Genomic DNA, 18033 nt, shown 5'->3' with positions numbered 1-18033 from the left:
AGAGCCCGCCGCACCCATAGGAGCTGCCCCCCTCCAGTGTGGGCAGGGAGAAGGGCTCCTCGTGGGGCCTCGTGTAAGTTCTGCACGGGCTCTGGGGATCTGAAGGAGCCACAGCACGGTCCACGGACACCTGCGTGCGGGGTCAACAGTCTCTTGGACTTCCTTCCAGAGGTGACTTTCAGAAATGGGGAAAGCCCCAGGCCCAGCGGCACTCAGAACTGAGTGCCTCATGCCCTGACCTCCTCGTCTTCCCCCAAAGAATCATGGGTTTGATTCCAAGCCAGATTTTTAATAAAGAAAATTCATCCACAGATGTTCTGCCATCAGCCAATATATCCAGTTATTGGAATCTGGGAGATTTAGTGGCCGGCCGCTTGTTTTATTTGCTCTCCGGATGGAACCATTTCTCTTGTGTATTTAATATCCTGGAGGCATATTTTCCCTAGCAAATACGCAGTCCAAGACAGCAAATCCATTCTGGACCTCTGGGGTCATTATTTTTTTTCTGGAACTCAGAGCAGGTATCTATGTGCACGTTTGCTCTTCCCTCTGTCACTCGGGAGAAGTAGGAAGAAATCGGCCCAACTTGGAGCTGCGATTACAGGGCAGCCCCTGCCCGATGCGCTTGGTTGGGTCCCCATCACACTGGCCCCAGTGGCCTTGTGGATGGAACTGTGGATTTACTGAAACTCGGGGTTTTCCTCGAGTAACCAGCTCCCAACTCTCAGGGGGAAGAGTTTGGACCCCTCACTCTGAGAAAATTTGTAAGAACGTCAAAGTGTGAACTGGTCTCCCCCTTGTACAAGCTTTACTTGCAAGCTCGTCCTGCCGACGTGGGAGAGCCGTCTTGCTCACGGGGGATGGCCAGCTAACGAGGCTCTAATTAAGGCCCAGCCCTCCCCCTGCCCGCCCCTCCTCTCCTGATGTCACTGTTCGGGGTATCCCTGAGCTCCCCGGCAGAAGGACGCTGAGGGGCCAGCAGTAACCAGAAAACAGGAAAGGATTGGGAGAGGGGGCTCCTCATCGAAGGGCACAGCCTGTGAGTTGGTCCCGGCCCCATGGATGAGCGAGGTTCTCTGTGTCCAAGGCCTGGGGACCCGCATCCCAGAGAGGGCCGGCCGCTGACCTCTCAGACCCACCACAGCCCCACTGAGCCAGCCGGCCAAGGAGGGCCTGGTTTACCTCCGCTGACCCGTCAGCATCTTCTCCATGGGTGCGCCTGCCACATCTCCGGTGGGTGCCTGTCCCAGACCCCGTCCAGAGGTGCCCTTGGAGGAGACCTCCACGGCAGAGTGAGGTGGGGTTCCGGGGATGCGGCCTCGGGTTCGTGTCCACCCCAGGGGGTGTGGAGTCCCAGGCTGGTCCTCTGACTTCTGGGGCATGGGGGTTGGGGACCCGGTGGAGAACGTGTCCCGGATGTGGCCTCTTGGGAGAGCCCTACCCGGACTCTGGGACACATCCACAGGGCTCTGCAAGGCCCCATCATCTTGAAAACCTCAGAAATGACAAGTGAAGCGAAGACATCTCCTAATATCTTTATTGTTCCTTCGGTAACTGGACGGTACAAAGTTCCCCTCGTTTTGACTTCGAACTGTACTCCCCACACCCGGTTGTCCTCGGGATCATCGCTTTCCCAGCGGAAACAGAGTTTCCCTAGATAAACCCTTCCCATCCGCGGTTACACTATTTAGGTAATTTAACAAGAAGAGAGCAATTTCTTTATTATCAACATGAACTTGATTACCTCTTTCTAAGGGTGAACACTGAATTTTTTTTTTTTTCTTTTTAGAAACAAAAACCATCCACTTATTAAATCCAAACTACAGCACGGCATTTACAACATTCATTGCATCAACTGAACACACAGAGCTACCACCTCAAGGAAACGACAGACAGACGCGGCACGACAGATCTACGGGGGACGCGAGCTCGAACAGGTGGGTGCTGCCGCCGTCCACGCCACACGTGTGGCCGCCGGCGGCAGGCACTGCACATGGGCCCGTGGGGACGCGGAGCCTCGGCGCGGCTCAGCTATGACATGACACGCGGTCGAGAGACAGCAGGTGTGATGGATGAGTTACACTCGCCGTCGCGGCCCCTGCGGACGCCGAGCGCGGCCGGCCCGCGGGCCCTCGATGGGATACAGCAGGCCCGCCCACGGGAGCTGAGCACGATCTAGGGGAAATGTCCATGCGACCTAACAGTGGTTGTTCTCGGGCGAGAACTGGCCAACAGTCGTTGCCTTACTTCTGTAGGTTATTTGACCAGAAAGGGGGCCGGGCGGGGGGCGGGGGAGGGGACCAGGGATCCCTGGACTGCAGTTCCAGCTGCAAAGACGGGGGTGGGGGGGTATCTTCCCAAGTGTGTCGCCCTCTCGCTCGAACCAGAAGCGCACGGAGGTGACGCCGCCACGCGGTGCCAGAGCCCACGCTGCAGCTGCTGTTCTGAAATTAGTATTATTAGTATCGTTTGGTAATTTTGGCAGCTCTTCCGCAGGAATGTCCGCATGGGGGAGGCCTTGGCCCCCGGGCTTTCCAGGAAGAGACCACTACAACTCATCGGACCGGATGACGTGGAAGAGGGTGACGTTGTAGAGGATCTGGTGGCCGTTGTTCCAAGCGTACAGAGCGCGGTCCTTGGGGTTGTAGTCCAGCATGGAGATGTGCGAGTACTTGTTCTGGAAGGGGATGTCAATGTACTCGTAGGTTGAGGCGTTGGTCTGGTAGGCGTAGTGGACCTTGGTGCCCCCCGAGTAGCCGTTGGTGACGTAGAGAGTCCCGCAGATGATGAAGGCCTCGCCGGCGCTGCGCTTGGGGTAGCTGGTGTTCCAGGTCTGCAGCACCTGCAGGGACACGGGGTCCAGCTTGCTGATCACGATGTTGCCGGCGTTCTGGTTGGTGGCGTAGACAGCCCACAGCCCGTTCTCGTCCACCATGAGGTCGATGTCCGAGTGGCCGCCCCAGGCATAGTGGTACATGTTGTTGTAACCGGCGTAGTCCAGGCTGCGTGTCTTGAGGATCGTCTCCGTCTTCAGGTCGAACCGGATGACGATGTGGCTTTGGAACTTGTTGAAGTAGATGGAGCCGTTGTAGACCACCTGCCCTGTGCCGGACCAGGGGTGCGGGAGGCGGTGGGACGTGAAATTGTCCGTGGTCATGAAGTCAGTCATGGACTTGTACTCGCGGACAAAGCGGTTGTTGTGATAGCCGTCCATGTACCACACCTGCGAGGGGGGAGAGAGAGCGCGCACCCGTTAGCGGCTCTGGGGGACACGGGCGGGGCTTCCCCCCCCGGGGCTTCGCCACTCAGACTCAGAGTCTAATCGACTCTGCAGTGGCCTGGCGCCTCAAGAAGGAGCCGAAAGAACCAGGGGAGGATAACGAAGACCAGGCAACATCATGTCCTTCCCCCAAACCGCCAGGGTACTCGTCAAAGGGGACAGGACTGTCCCGCCAGGAAAGAAGGGTCCAGTGAGGACAAAGGATGGGGAGGCACACTCTGGGAAGGGGGTCTGGGGCTGTAGCCACCCCTGCAGGTCAGGGACGTGGGCAGCAACAGAACCGCCCCTGGTCCCCTCTGCTTGGGCTGCGTCCAGGCTGGGGGTTCACTGCGCTCTCCCTGGCCGGTACACAGCAGGTGCTCCCACTTATTTGGGGAAGAAAGGAACTCCATCAGCATACGAACCCCCAAGCCAGCAAGACGGCGCTGGACAAGGAGAATGCTCACAGCCCCAGGCAGCTCCTGTGGCGTGGGGACCCAGAGCCAAGGGCACCAGGACAGCGGCCCGGACTGGGGCGTCCCGTCTGCCAGGCAGAAAGGCATTAATAGGACATTTGGGGCGCTACACGTGGAATCACGGTCGCCCCCAACCCCTGCGCTACTTCTCCAAGAAGAACGAAGGCTTCATGAAGGGCCCCAAGGGTCACAAGCCACCAAGATAACAAACCCAGCGGTGGCCCTCGTTTGGGGTTACAGAGGAAGAGATTTCCGATTATTGCTTAAATGCCAGTTGACTTGAAAACTGTCTAGACTTTGTACAAAATGCTTTAGTCATTTTCAACCAATATGGGAGCAAATTAGAAAGCAATGCAGTTACTCAGAGGAAAATCTGCCGGGCTAACGCCATCCCCAGTGCATCTGTCTGGCAATAAGACAGCTGCTTTATCCATCAGGGTTCTGCTGGCTGCGGGAGAGATTAAGGATGCGGGGCTTTCAGACACAGCATTACACATGCGTTAAAAATTTTAAAAAAATCCTAACCTTGTTCCTGAGGCACCTATTTGGATGCTTAGAGGCAGATGCGCTTTTTGTTTTTAATGAGATTTTTTTTTTTAAGTTGGGTCTCTTTTGAGGCTTTTATTACCCTTAGCCCCCCGCAGAGCAACCCACAGTGATGCGGGTCTCGGATTGGAACGGGCAAGTGCTGGGCTGCCAGGGGTCCTGGGGGGGCCATGATCACGCTGCCAAGGACTGGCCCTCCTGCCTGCACTTGGCTCTCTCCTGAGATGGGGAGCTCACTGCTTCTTCCAAGACCCGGCTCAACCACATCCCCCCCTTGGAACCCTCTCCTGACCCATGCCTACAGGGGCTGCCTCTCTCCTGCTCAGCACGGAGAGCACTCCTGAATGTGCATAAACATATCCTCCCCCACCAGTGGGCCTGTGACACTGGGGAACCCCAGGGTCCGGTGCCTCCCTCCTGTGGGCAGAGATGGGTGAAATGGTCACCAAATTGCTCAGGATTTGTAAACTGCCTCTTCTTCCCGGAAAGTAGCAAATCAGACGCAGGGCACAACGCTTTTGGAAAATGCAATTTAGGCTGGGAGGGAAAGCTGGCACAAGGCACTAAATGTTTAACGACCAGCTCTTGGCCCGGCGGCTGTAAGACATCATTGAAAAGCCCCTCTATGCAAAGAAGGCACAGTATCGAGCCCCAAAGGGCCCTGAGATAAGGCGCCCCTTCCCTCCCAGTGGTCACCCCCTCTGGGCTTACCGGGATCTCCGGATCGGAATGCCTCTCCCTCCCCTCCTGTCCAAGTCCCAAGGCTCACACAGAATCCCATCACCCCAAAGAGGACCCCCTCGATTCTCTGGCCTGGCCCAGAACCCCATATCTGAACGCCTAGAGCCTGGAACCTGGTTGCCCTCTGAGCCCCGGGCACACTCACTTCCCAGAACAATCGCGTCGGACTCCAGGGACAGAGCCCGGCATGCGTGTTGGTGAAAGCTTCAGGTGATTCCAATGTGCAGGCAAGGCTGGACCCTCTGGCTTGGAGCCCATGCCCCCTTGTGCTCGGTTATGCTATTGGCCCTGGGCCTGGTGCCGCCTGACTGAGCCTTCCAGAACTGCGATCCAGACCATCGCTCCTCTGTAAACCTGACTCCTCGGTTCCAGGCTCTTCCCTGCAGCATCTGGCTGCCTCTGCACCTGCCAGGCCAAGTCCCTGGCTCTCAGACACCTCTGTGCCTCCCACCTGCCGCTCCCACCGCAATGCCCCTCTCTCCACTGATCACGCTCACTTCCTGGAGGGCATTCCCTACACCCCCTCTACCCCCAGGCAGGGAGGTCTCAATTTTGTAGTGGGGTGACTGGTGGCCCCCCAAAAGATATGTCCACATCCAGGAACCTGTAAATGTGACCTTATTTGGAAAAGAGAGCTTTGCAGATGTCATTAAGGATCTCGAGATGGATTAGGGTGGGCCCTAAATCCAGTGAGTGGCGTCTTAAGAAGAGGAGAGTCGTAGACATGAGGGGCTGATGCTAGCTGGCCTGGGACGTCTACAGCCGAAGCCAGCCAACAGGAGGGAAGGTGTCGTGGACCCCAGCCAGAGTCAGGGAGGACGGTCTCCTGGGAGGTGGGCACAGCCTGGCATCAGGGGTGAGAGCTTCCACAGCCCCAGCACCATCAGAAGCACGTGGACCGGTCACCACTGGGAGAAGGCAGCTTCTGGACACAGTGGAAGAGCACGTGAGTCCAGCGTAGAGCCTGGCCCACAGCTGGTGCTTAACAAACGAGTCGCGAAAGGAAGGGTGCCAAGGCATCCCGAGCTGACCTTGTTCCAGCAGCTCAGCGCAAAGGCGTCGGGAAGCCGTGAGCTCTACTTGCTCCTCTGCAGCCCCAGACGGGCCCCCCACCCGGCACCCCCTGTGCAGCGTTCCCTGCCCCCGGCTTCTGGCCACGCGCCTCTGACCACACCCCGTGGCAGCCTGCCCCGAAGCCGACACGGATTCTTGTTTCCCTTCGGAACGAGGCCCTGGTTTCCTGCGTGTGTGACCAAACTGGGAGGGGAGAATGAAAACGGTCAAAACAAAACAGCTCTCCTCCAGATCAGTGGCAGGGCCCCGGGGCGCATCCCTCAGCGGGCTGGGAGCTGGAGGTGGCCATGCTGAGCGCACTGCTCGGAATGGCCCGAACCACACGGGCGTGGGGCAGAGCTGCCCAGTGTCCCTGCCCGCGAGCTCGCCCCCCCCTCCCCTTGCCAGCATTCCCCCCTCCCCAACCTAAGCCTCCTCCCACTGCCCCCTCTCCGCACGCTCTGTCCATCCCCGGGGCCTCCTTTTCTGGAGACTGATCCAGTCACAAAGCAGAAAACAGGCGTCCAGTTATCAAGAGCATCCACCACCCCTCGACAGCTTTAAACCGACACCCTCCCCGTTCGGGGCAAACAGCCGGGCTTCCAGGAGCCCCGATACTTGGGATCTGAGAAGGGGATCTCTTGAGCATCGCTCTTTACAACAAAGGAAGGCGATACCACAGCGGGGGCCAGAGGCACATGAGCAATGTCGGGTGCGGGCGCAAGCCCCCAGACCCAGGTGTGTGGGGCACGCGTGGTGGGCAGGCAGACTGCCCGCAGGAGAGGGGGACGGGGCAACTCGGGGCACCTGCTGTAGACACTTAGTGAAACCACTGACCGTGCGCACGAGACGGGACCGGGGTTTTCTCATCGAACAGCTGGGGTAGGCGGAGACCTCCACACTGGCAGGTCGCCGGAGGGTCGCTGGACACCCAACCAGGACAGGCACGCAGAGCGCGCCACCGAGGGCCAGGGACGGGGTCTCGGCGTTACCACCAGCATCTCTCGTGCGAACGGATCACCGGATCACCGCGCACACGGAGGGCTCAGCTGTGCCTGAGCCGAACCCTGCGGTCTCACCGTCACCAAACCCAGAACAGAGCTGGGGCTCGCCACGGGCAATGTGGACCAGAAGACCAGTCGGGATTGCAATTAGCCCCTTAGAGACTGTCAGAGAACTTGCAAGCACCAGCTAACTGTCCCGACTCAGAAAATAAACAGAAACCACCCCCCAAACACCTGTCCGCACTCCCATCCCGGGTTTGCAGTCCCGGGTCCCGGGCCGGGCCCTCCAGAATCCTTTGCAGCCGAGGCTGGAGTGAGCTGCTCTGGGGAGAGGCTGGGAGGGTGGATAGACAGATGGTGGCCGCCACGGGGCCTGTGGTCACTGCCCCCCACCCACCTTCCCCAGGAGAAAGTGTGGGGCCGCCTCACTTCCGAAATACAAGAGATGCTGCTTCCTGCTGCCGGGCAAGTGTGGCAGTGGGGGATGGGGCGCTGCAGGGACCAGAAATCTCCAGGGAGAGGAAGCGACCTTCCCCTTTCCTGTTAAGAGTCCTCCAGACAAGGCCCAGAAGCCCCTCTCTCAATCCTGCCCCAAGGAAGAGCGGAGATTTTTTAAAAAAGTGATCAGTTTCTAAACGTCCTGCCAGCCCCTGAAAGCCAGGGGGTGGGTAGGAGTCGCCCCAGACTTCTGGCTTGTTCACGCTCCGGGGCGTAGCCAGCAAGCGGGCACATCGCCAGAGGACACGTGCCCAGACGTGTCCCTCCTCCCCTGACAGCCCCAGGAGGGTCTTCCTCTGGTGGAGGCTCTCAGTGCCCCCGAACAGCCCTGTCCAGGTGTCCCGGCGCTCAGCTGGCGGCCTTCACCCCCACACCCCCAAAGGGGCTCACAAGACACAACCCAGGCCCTGCTTTTCTCTCCTTTTCTGAGTTTTTCCCCAGGGGGGAAATGTCTGGGGAAAAAAGAACAGGGCCTCTTCCCTAAATCAAAAAGGAACATGCATTTCCATCAGCGTTGAAAAGAATACCAAATGAAATACAAATGAGATGCCATTAAAATAAGGAAGGCCTCACAGGATGCTCCTCCTGGAGCAGGGATGGGGCTGGGAGTGTCCGGGAGCTCCCCTCCCCCGCCCTCCAGCCAGGGAGGCAGAGTGGAGCCTGGGAGGGTTTTGCAGGGGTCCACCTGCTCTGACAGTCGCCACCATCCTTCCCACATTGGGCCCCATCCCGGCAGTCTGTGACTCCGTGTTAGCACAGGGACGTTGGCCAGGACCTGAGACCCTCCCCAAAGCTGCCGGGAGAACAAACCCCAGGGTCGCCCAGCTGTGCTCCAGCCACAACTGCTGGGGTGGTTTTGGCATAGGTGGGCACGCGGGCATTGGAGTGAGGGCCAGACATTCGGGGGATGGCCCCAGGGGGGCCCACGGCACCCTCAGGCCCAGGCCCGGTGGAGGGGCACTTACCCTGTTATCACCTTCTGGGGCCAGAGGGTCTGTCATCCAGGACCCGAACCTTGAGCCAGAGGTCTTGACGGTCACGGGGTCACTGATGCCCGTCAGCTTGCCACAGGCTGAAAGACAATGCGTAGTGCGGAAGAGTGAGTCCCTTGGCCCGACCCCGACCACCCACTGCAGGAGGATGTGGGTCCCCTCTGCCCCTCTTGGTCGGGGTGTCTGCCTAACAGCTGCTCTTGCCCCTCTTCTTCCTGGTGATACCCCCAGCCCCAAAGTCCCGAGAAGCTCCCCTGGTCCCGCAAACAGAGCCCCTGAGGCCAGGGTGGACGGGGAGAGGGAAGAGCGACACCCCCACCCCCCCCCTCACTCTCTGTCCTGTTAGGCTCCCTGCAAGACTCTGTGCACCACCTGGGTCCCGAGGCACCTCTCTGGGAAGAGCCCACTGCTCCGCGCCCCTGGGCCAGTTAGAACCGGACTAGGGGAAAGGCCCGCTCCTTCCCTGGAGAGCCTGTGAGCGTCTCCCGCAGGGGCAGGGGGAGAAGGTCCCTTCTGCCTGGGGGGAACCCTGTGGCTGGAGAGCGGGGGCTCTGGAAGCACTGATGGAGCAGGGACGGGGCCTCAGATGTGGCCTCGGTGCCGCCCGTCTCACAGATGGAGGCCTGCAGGAAGAGAGGGACTCAGAGCCACGCCAGCACTCTGCACAGGGGAGCCTGGGACTCAGTGCTCTCTGCAGCCCAGCGCCCTTCCCAGCGCCCTTCCCACAGCCCCGGGGGCCTGCCAGGCTGCACCTGCAGGCCCAGCAAAGATTCCACAGCCACTTAGGTCTTCCAGAATAAATGAATCCCAGCCAGCCTGGAGGGCAAGGTGTTCCTGAGCCCTAGGAGTGGGATCAGCAGGTGGACACAGTGCAGTCAGCAAGGTCCCAAGAAGATCCGGGTGCTTTCAGAAGATTGTCAGTGACTTAACCCGGGGACACAGTTTAGCCGGGATAATCCCGCAGAGTGGAGGGCGGGCCAGGCCTCAGAAGCTGGTCTCTCTCTAAGAAAAAGTGGGGTGAGTATCTGCATTAGCATCATCACGCTGGGCTGCAAAGATAGACCCCTGACACCCCAGCCCAGTGCCTGGCATCCCGTTTCTTTGTCCTGGCGGGAGCGCGGAGGCCGCGGGGAGGGATATTGGCCGCCTGCAGGCAGGAATGGTGGGGGGAGGGGCTGGCTCTGCACCCAAACCCCCATCAGTGGCGCTGCCCTGCTCATGACCAGTCGCTGCCTTGGGTCCACACCTATTTCTACCAGCCTATCCCTTCCCCTCTCCAGACGGATTTCCTGTCTGTTCCACTTTCAGGAGCAATGGTGTGCTCTCCCACGTAAATACTGTCCCCTCACAGCCCGCGGCTTCCTGGCAGGAGTCACTGCTCGTGGGGCTGGTGGCAGGTCTGCAGGTGGTCTAGGTCCCTGCTGAGAATCACAGCAAGTTTGCTGGGCCCCGTGCATAAGCCCCCCATCTGTGGGAGGACAAGGGGGACTGGAGGAAGGTCCCAGGTTTGCCAGTGTCTACAGGGACTGGAAGAAAAAGGGAGTGCTCAAGGCTGGTGTCCCCCTGCACTCTCTTGGCTCCTATGATCTGGGGGCCCCAGGGGCTGCCCCCAGGAGACAGCAGCTTCTCTGAACTGAGTGGGAATTGGGAGATGTTGACAAGGGCCACCTCCAGCCACCAACAGTGTCCCCACCGCTGAGCCAGGGGACAGTGGTCCTGCCGGCAGCCCGGAAGGAGGAGCCATCGCCCCCAAGGGTGTCAAGGCTTAGGGAGCCCGGGGGTGCGTGGGTTTTCCATCCAACAGCACACCGTGGGATCAGGCACTGCACAGCGTGATGCTGACTCAGCCGAGGTTCTGGCCAAGACTGTGTGGCCACAGCCCCCCGTGCTGGAGACCTCCCTGAAGGAGACCAGATGTCTGTCCTCCATATCACACCCAGCAGGTAAAGATGCTGGGCCAGGGCCCCAGCTCGGCGCAGGTGCCTGGCCCTTCCCACCTCCACGCCTTTGCTCTGGCTGATCCTCCACCTGGCACGTCCTCCGCCCGCCCTCCCACCTGTCCTCTACGGCTTGGCCCAAACCCAAGCCTCTTCCCAAGACCTTGCCTTCGGAACCCCACCCACCCTGTCCTCACCGACTCATGCCAGTGACCACACATGTCCTGCGGCCTCGGACACACATGTCAGCGTCCAGGTCTCGCTGCCCCAGGCTACAAGCTTGTTGTCCTCTCTTGCTGTTTCCCCAAGGCTCTGCCCATGGAATTGTCCGTGAATGAGTGAGTGAATCATCTCTCAGGTACTCAGAGGTAAAATGATTCATCTCTCAGAAAACCCTCACGATGTCCTTTGCCACCGGCCCCAGCAGAGGGGACGGGAGGTGAAGCAGGGTCCCCCTCCTCCGAGTGTGGCACAGACAGTTGGCCTTTTCCATAAGCCCAGAGGGCAGCCACGGGGGCCGAAGCAAGGGGAGCTTCTAGAAGGGTGCCTGACGTGGATGCAGTGCTCAGTGGAGGCAGAAGCACGACCATGATTGTGGATTCAGATTGAGGATGTGGAGAAAAGTCGGGATCGGGGCTGCCTCGGACCACCCCACTGCGTCCTGCCCACTGGGGGCCTTCAGGCCTAGAGCAGAGCAGGGGAGCCGGCCATTGCGGGAAACAGGCTGCAGGTCAGGTCTGATCTGGAGGGGGATGCTCTGCAGCAGAGCCTGCCCTCCCCAGGCTGAGGTCTGCACCCCCCTCACCCAGGTGCTCCCCAGCTCTGAGGGCGGAGCACCAGCCTCCCCAGCCCCTTGAAGGGAGCCTTGAAATCATGGATCAGAGCGTGCAGAGAAGGGTCCGGCTGGCCTGGGTGCCCTGCTCTTCCAAATACTGGCTGCAGCCTCAGGTCTCCAGGGCCTACTGGGCTGGAGGCTGCCCCCCCTGCTTGAGTCAGGGAGTTATTTTTGGTTCTCTGTCCAGACTGGTTCTGCCAAGACCTCAGGAGCTGACAGGATCTAAAAAAGCCCCATGGCAGAGCCTCATGGAGGAGTCTTGGCACATTCAGTTCAGGAAAGTGTCCTCTCTGTCACGAGGGCTCAGGATGTGCGTAAGGAGGGGAGGAGGCTGGGAAAGCGCCCCTGCGCAGGTGCAGCTCAAAGGAGGTGGAGCTCCAGGGCCAGAGCACCCAGCTGGGAGGGCCTGGCCACCCTCACCCTCTTCCAGAGCCCAGGACCAGAGCCCAGGACGGGTGTCAGGAGGGAGGACACCGTGCAAAGCCGGGAGCCTGGACAAAGCAGTGCCCTGCAGATGAAATCATTTGCCTCTTGCTATTCCTAGAAGGAATCCACTTCTGAACAACAGCTGGGACAGTCTCCACAGGGAGCCCTGAGCAGGCCCAGGGTGACATGCCCACCAAGGAACCAGGCCAGAGACCAGAGTGAGGGCCCGAGAGCCCCATAGCAGGCAGGCTGGGCCCTCAGCTTTTGGTCTCCCTTGGTCCCAGCTTTTATCCCTCATGGACTGGGAACCGTTTGCAAAGCTGGGAGCTTGGGCAGGCACATGTCCTCGTAGCTGGAAGAACCTGAGGACAAAGCAGAGCCAGAGACTGGGAGTGGCACCGGGGGGGTGTGTGTGACTCATCTCCCCTCTGCATGGGCAGGGCAGGGCAGGCGCCCGGAGACCTCTCACCAGGCACGATCCTGAGCACCTCCTGGGAGGACTCCAGAAAGGGAAGCCTGCCCTGCCAGGATCCCACTCAGGTCAACACACGAGCAGCACTTTAGCTGTGGGTTGGTTTCTTTCCCGTGGGGTCTCCTGCAGGCAGAGGCATCTCAATCCTCCACTGAATGCAAAACCCGCTCGTGCTATTTTCGGCATCCCCCTTGCCAGCAGCAACTCCCTCCCCCTGCCCCTTCAGGTCCCTGGGAGCAGGTCAGGGCCAATCCCTCTGCCTTCCTGAACCTGCTGTATCTCAAGGGCTAGAGAACAGGAAGGGGGCTTCAGACTTGCCTCCCCCAGGAGAGAGAGCCCAGGATATGGTGCCAAGGCAAAGCACCATGCCCTGACATCCCAAACTGGCAAAGAAGTCTACACCCTGACCATTAGCAATGTGGACCCCGGGCTGGTGGGGCCGCTGACGCTGAAGCCCATGGGCTTCATTCACGTGTGTTCTCAGTGGAACAAGAAGACCCCCAGAGATTCCGATGCCTGGCTCTGGGTGTCTGGGCACTTCCTTCCCACTGGGGGAAGGCTTAAAACTCAGCTAATCCCCCCTCGCCCCCATTTTACAGACAGGAAAATTGAGGCCTGAAGCTAACAGGATGCTCAGGACACGTTGATGTATGAAGAGCATTCTGTATTGGATCCCGAGTCTCTGGCTCAGTTGCTTTAGCTGCTGGGTCATCTGACTGTGTAGGCTCCCTGGGGGTGACTGTGAAGTCTCTGGCCCCAGCCTGGGGGACAGGGTCGCTGGGCAGCTCTGGCACTCCCCTGTGTGGGAACAAGGGGAGCTCAGGGGAGCGGTCAGAAGCCACCTCTCTTGCAGAGGATGCCCAGAGATGCGGAGCCCCACCTCCAGTTTTAGAAACGGAGTTTCAGAGTCATTCTGGCTGGGCCTCTGGGAAAAACATACAATCCCATTGAGAGAGCAGTCTTTACAAATAGAAACAGAAAACAAATGGAACCTTGTTTTTCTCTGCGTACGTTTTGGGGTCAGGAATTACTAGCCACGTCAACTTAAAGAGAAGGTGGCCATAAGGAGCGACCTGATTGAGGGCACGTTGTCGGGGGCAGGGGGGTGGGGCTGCAGTGTCTATACCGGGAAGGTAACGGGGACCAACAGTGAGACTTCAGACCAAGGAGCCAAGGCGCTGAGGGGGCAGGGTTGGGGGGTACTGAGAGGCCAAGTCCTGCAGGAGCCCCAGCCTCCGGCATAGCTGTCAGGGAATGGGGGGCCCCCACAGGCAGGAGGCAGGCTCCTCTGCTCTATGCTCCCGGAACCTGCGAGCAGGCAAAGAGGCTGCTAAGATGGTACCCATTTGCAAGCCTGAAATAAAAACCATATCAAGCAGCCACAGGATAGGAATGTGGTCCTTAAGTTATTGAGCTTGAATGGAAACCTAAGGAGAGGGAGGGGCCATGTTCAATCTGTCATCTGCCTATTTATCTACCCCCACACTTACCCACCTACCTGTCTGTTCATCTACCTACCAACTGTATCTGTCTGCCTGCCTACCTATCACTTCCTACTTGCCTGCCGACTGGCCGGCCCTGCGGCCCCCCACTCTGCCAGGCATAGTGTGAGCCATGATATGAGGTGTCCCTGGACTCTCACGGTGATCCCAGGGCGTGGGGACTCCTACACCTTCACCGTACAGATAAACAGGTGGCTGGCCCTCAAGACAGTCAGCGCCTGGGGAGAGTCACACAGCCGCAGGGTGATACCTAACTACAGCCAGCTGCAGACCGAGGGCTATCACCCTTTGGTGTTCATGTGACTCACCCGGCCATTGGTTAAATGCAGATCCCTGGGCCCCCTACAGACTCCGATTCAGTGGGTCTATCTACAAGTCAAGGTGTTTCTGAAGAAAGAAACCCAGAGGCAAGACCACACGGCTGCACCCCGATGGGAGAGCACATGGCCCCTGGGAGTCATCCTCTCTCTTTACTCCCAGATCAACCACCTCGGCGGCCCAAGGGTAACTGTGTGGAAGCCCCAAGATCCTAAGCCTCAAGGAAAATTGATGCAGCTTCTAAAAATAGGCCCGGTGCTGATGGGAAGGCTGCTCGTCCCAAGAGGGGCAGTGTCCCCCTGGGAGAGGCCTGTGCCTTCTCAGCGTTTGTAACTTTCCACTCTGAATTTCCACTTTGCTCCTTGACCCCCTACAGGGCAAGCGTGGAGGCCCCATCTCAGATTCTCCCTGGTATACACAGTCTGTATCCCGGGGTGGGTAGGGGGGAATAAAATAACCAAAAGCCCCCTCACCCCTTCATTCTTCAGAGGCTGAGACCCTTGGGTGGAGGGTCTGGACAGAGAGAGGCGGTCAGCATGTGGTCTAATGCTGGGTAGAAACCCCAACCTGTGCCCAACGGAAATAATTATATAACCCGTAGTCATAAATACGGTCCCATAAACGTGAACATTCTAAATATCACACCGACCCCTGGAGTGTCAGAACTGGAAGCGGTGTGGAGACTGCCCAGCCCTGACCCCTCCTGGGGCCGTCCCGGGTCCCCCAGGCCCTGACACACCAGGACAGGGGCGCCATGAAGCGCATCACTGGAAAAACGCAGTAGACAATCCCTCATGGGACTCAGCAGAAGTGCCCACATTAAACCAGATTAAACTCCCAATGCCTCTCACCGTCCTCCCCAGGCTTGGGGGGACTTTCGAGTGTTTGCCTTTGCTGGGAGGCCTAGAGCAGCGTTCGAGATAATCTGGACGTTTGGACCTGCTCAAACGGGGGCTGGCTGACTACTTCCTTGCCTTTCGGATGTTCTCTCCCTTTTGCCTCACGGCACCAGGGATTTTTAAAAGTATTTGCTACTTTGGGATGTTGTAAGTTTATGAGAAGGCATTTGGGGGGTGTGGGGAGGGAATCAAGTTAAAATAACAGATAAAACCTAAGGGAAACTTCTTCATAAACCAAAATTACACTAAAAATTACCCTGAAGTACACTAAGGATACAGTATGAACATGAACAACCTTGGTGTCAAAAGCCAGTAGGTGAGAAGGGCCAGCTACTCTTCACACGAAAACCAAAGAATGAACTGGAAATTGGAAACGTGGCAGGAGAGTGGGCTCAGACGCCAGCAAGTCACGATTTGTGAGAGCACCCAATAGGGAAGTTGATAAGGCGAGCGGGAATTCAAGCACAAGCCAGAATCTAGAGGGGTCCCCCCATGGCGGGGGACCCCCAGATCTGGTGCCTCCCCAGAAAGCAACAATGGGGTTGAGGAGCCTGTGGGCTCAGAGGCTCCCTCCATCCGGGCTGTTAGGACGGACTGACGCCTTTTCTCGCTGTGAATGGCAAGTCCTCTATGGTGGTGTGACCGAATTTTCTTTCCTCTTTTATTCAAACCACGCATGATTCGCTATCTCGGGAGTTTCGTCAGCCCTTGTTCCCAACCTGGAGAGAATATGAGATGTATGTTTCCAGCCCTATTAAACTCGTGTCCTAAACACACCCATTCCACACACAGACACACCCACTCACACATACTCTGCAGATGGTATGTGGCATCGAGTCCCTTTTCCGGATGTGCGACTTCACGGGGTCTGCGAGCCGGCCTTTGCACAGTGCCCTAGGGCGAGTGCCCTCTCTGTATGCTCCCCAGCGGGAGCCCTACCCAGAAGCCCTAATCCAGCCGCGGCCTCCCTGAAGCCAGGCGGGCGCTGTCCATTTCAGCACCACTCCCTAAGCCTGTAGGAGAGCGGAGGTGGGCCGTGCAGTGCCACGCCCCCGCAGGGTTCTGGTCCTACCTAGTTTTTGCATGCATGCACGGAGCCTTTCTTCAAGATTGGACACTCTGCTCTGAAGTTCATCGTAGTCATAGGCGCCAATTTCCTCTTGCAGCTCGTTAAGCACTGACGTCAGATTCTGGACCTCCTCCTTAAATTGCAATACCAATTTGGCATCGGCCTTGTACTCTTCCAACACAGGGATCAAAGGCCTAAGTTCATCCATTTTCGCTTTTATCGCCTGCAAGGTTAAAATAAGCTGGGTTCAGTGCTCTGCGTGCAAAAACTTGCAACACCCTGCCTTGGCCTGGCTTCTCCCCGGGTGAGGGAGCATGTGCACACCCCTGTTTCATTTATAGGTTTATGTATTCTGGCCCAAAAGAGTTAGGAGAGCATATTAAACAGTCTTCAGAACACCAACATATTTGGGAAAGGTCTTTATTGTCAGTTTAGAATGCAACATCTTAAGGTTACATGCTTTTAATCACACACACAGTTTCTTTTTTTTTTCTTTTTCAAAAAACGCATTGACAAGGGTTCAAACTATCCATGGGATGCATCTACAGTCGCATGCAAAAGAGGATCCTGGTTGTGTTCAAGGTTCCTTAGTGATATGGTGCTAAGTATTGGAAAATAATAGTAAAAATGCATGGTGCAAAAGCTCTCTGACCCTCTGTCATGGTTACATGGGAGTGGACTGCTTCTTCAGTCACTGCAGCACTGAAAAAACGCTTTTAAGTTAGCCCTGCAAGCAAGAAAACGAAATACTGTTGAAGAGCTACCTCACTAGCCTGCCTTAAACAGACAGCCATTAATAGACAAATATTTTCATGGTCACTTAAAAAAAAAAAATCACACTCCATTGCTAGATTTAGTCTAAACCAACTGCTTGAACAGTTATAGAGATTCCCTCACAATCCCTGGTGAAATTCTCAATGCAATTAAAGCATGGTCAGAGGCAAGGGGTTGCTCTTCCTCCCCAGGGGCCATATTGCTCCAAATTTTGGACCTGGGAGAGATGCCCGTGTGGACAGTGCTTGCAAAGATGAGCTAGCTCGTGGCGGCTAAAGAGACCCCCGTCTTCAGAGGAATCGGACTCTAGCATGGCACAAGGGAATGCTGGCCTTTCAGGGAGAGACACAAACTCTTTTTGGTCAGGCGGGTCAAAAATCTCTCTCTCTGAGATAATTCACGATGACGTTGTCAGAAGCAAGGACAGCATAGTCACCTGCCTCCAACGTGAGCAACTGGCTCATTGCTCCTTGATAGGATCAGGCCTGCTATTATTTTATTTATAATATAGATTTATTACTTCGTTAGCCTGCCATTTGGTCTGTATAACGTATCGGTTTTAAAAGTGGATTACTTCTTGCTTCATGCAGGGAGCACATCAAAGGAAAACATTAGCATAAAAAGGACAGGAAGACAGAGCATCAGCAATTTCTAGTCAAGCAGGGCTGTGTAATTTGACCTGTTCATTTGTATCTGGGCTAGATTGCTAATTAACATGCACGTGTACCTTAATTAAGGTGCATATAATTTTTCAATTTAATCATTTTGAAGCTGAGTAAACTAGAGGTGTATATATATGTATATATACATATTTCTATATATGTATATATAATTTTAGGTCAAACTCTGGCTTTAAAGTCCAGAGTGACCCAGAGAGAAAAAGAAAAAAAGAAAAAAACACTTACCAGGAAGTGAGAAAGATGTTGGTGTCTCTCTCTTTCCTCCCTGCAAATCTACAGTGTGCCCTGTCATAGCTAAATTAGGTCAGATGTGAAAAATTGCCCCGAGTGATCCCTGCTCAGAAATGGCTCTAATCAATTAAGCTAATCCTTGGCTAATGGGATTTACCTATAGCAGCTGCAGAATGACAAGGACCAATCATGTCCCTTCCCAGCTAATCTGTGACCTGGCTTCAGAAGCCAGGTCCTGGGACCCTGGCCTGGGAAGCTAATGGGGGCTGAAAACCGCCGCTCTGTCCACCCCTTGACCCTGTTTTTCGCCTAGCGAGGGCG

General features: G+C 56.9%; 1 protein-coding gene across 2 annotated transcripts in view; it reads right to left on the bottom strand.

Annotated features, from left to right (window-relative positions):
• Nucleotides 1-1521: 1521 nt before the first annotated feature.
• Nucleotides 1522-18033, bottom strand: part of OLFM1 (olfactomedin 1) — a 35821-nt gene continuing 19309 nt past the window's right edge. For both annotated transcript variants that reach the window (XM_045883483.3, XM_045883482.3), the window contains exons 4-6: nucleotides 16031-16250; nucleotides 8543-8649; nucleotides 1522-3223 (exon numbers count right to left, since the gene is read on the bottom strand). In XM_045883483.3, the coding sequence (XP_045739439.1) occupies nucleotides 2549-3223; nucleotides 8543-8649; nucleotides 16031-16250 (1002 nt within the window). In that variant the 3' untranslated portion in view covers nucleotides 1522-2548. The remainder of the gene's footprint in view (nucleotides 3224-8542; nucleotides 8650-16030; nucleotides 16251-18033) is intronic.

This window comes from Mirounga angustirostris, unplaced genomic scaffold (assembly GCF_029215605.1).
Source record: "Mirounga angustirostris isolate CCGP_5_RB_7025 unplaced genomic scaffold, mMirAng1.0.hap1 SCAF_15, whole genome shotgun sequence".
NCBI classification, from domain to species: domain Eukaryota; kingdom Metazoa; phylum Chordata; class Mammalia; order Carnivora; family Phocidae; genus Mirounga; species Mirounga angustirostris.
This window is presented reverse-complemented; position numbering and strand designations above follow the sequence as displayed.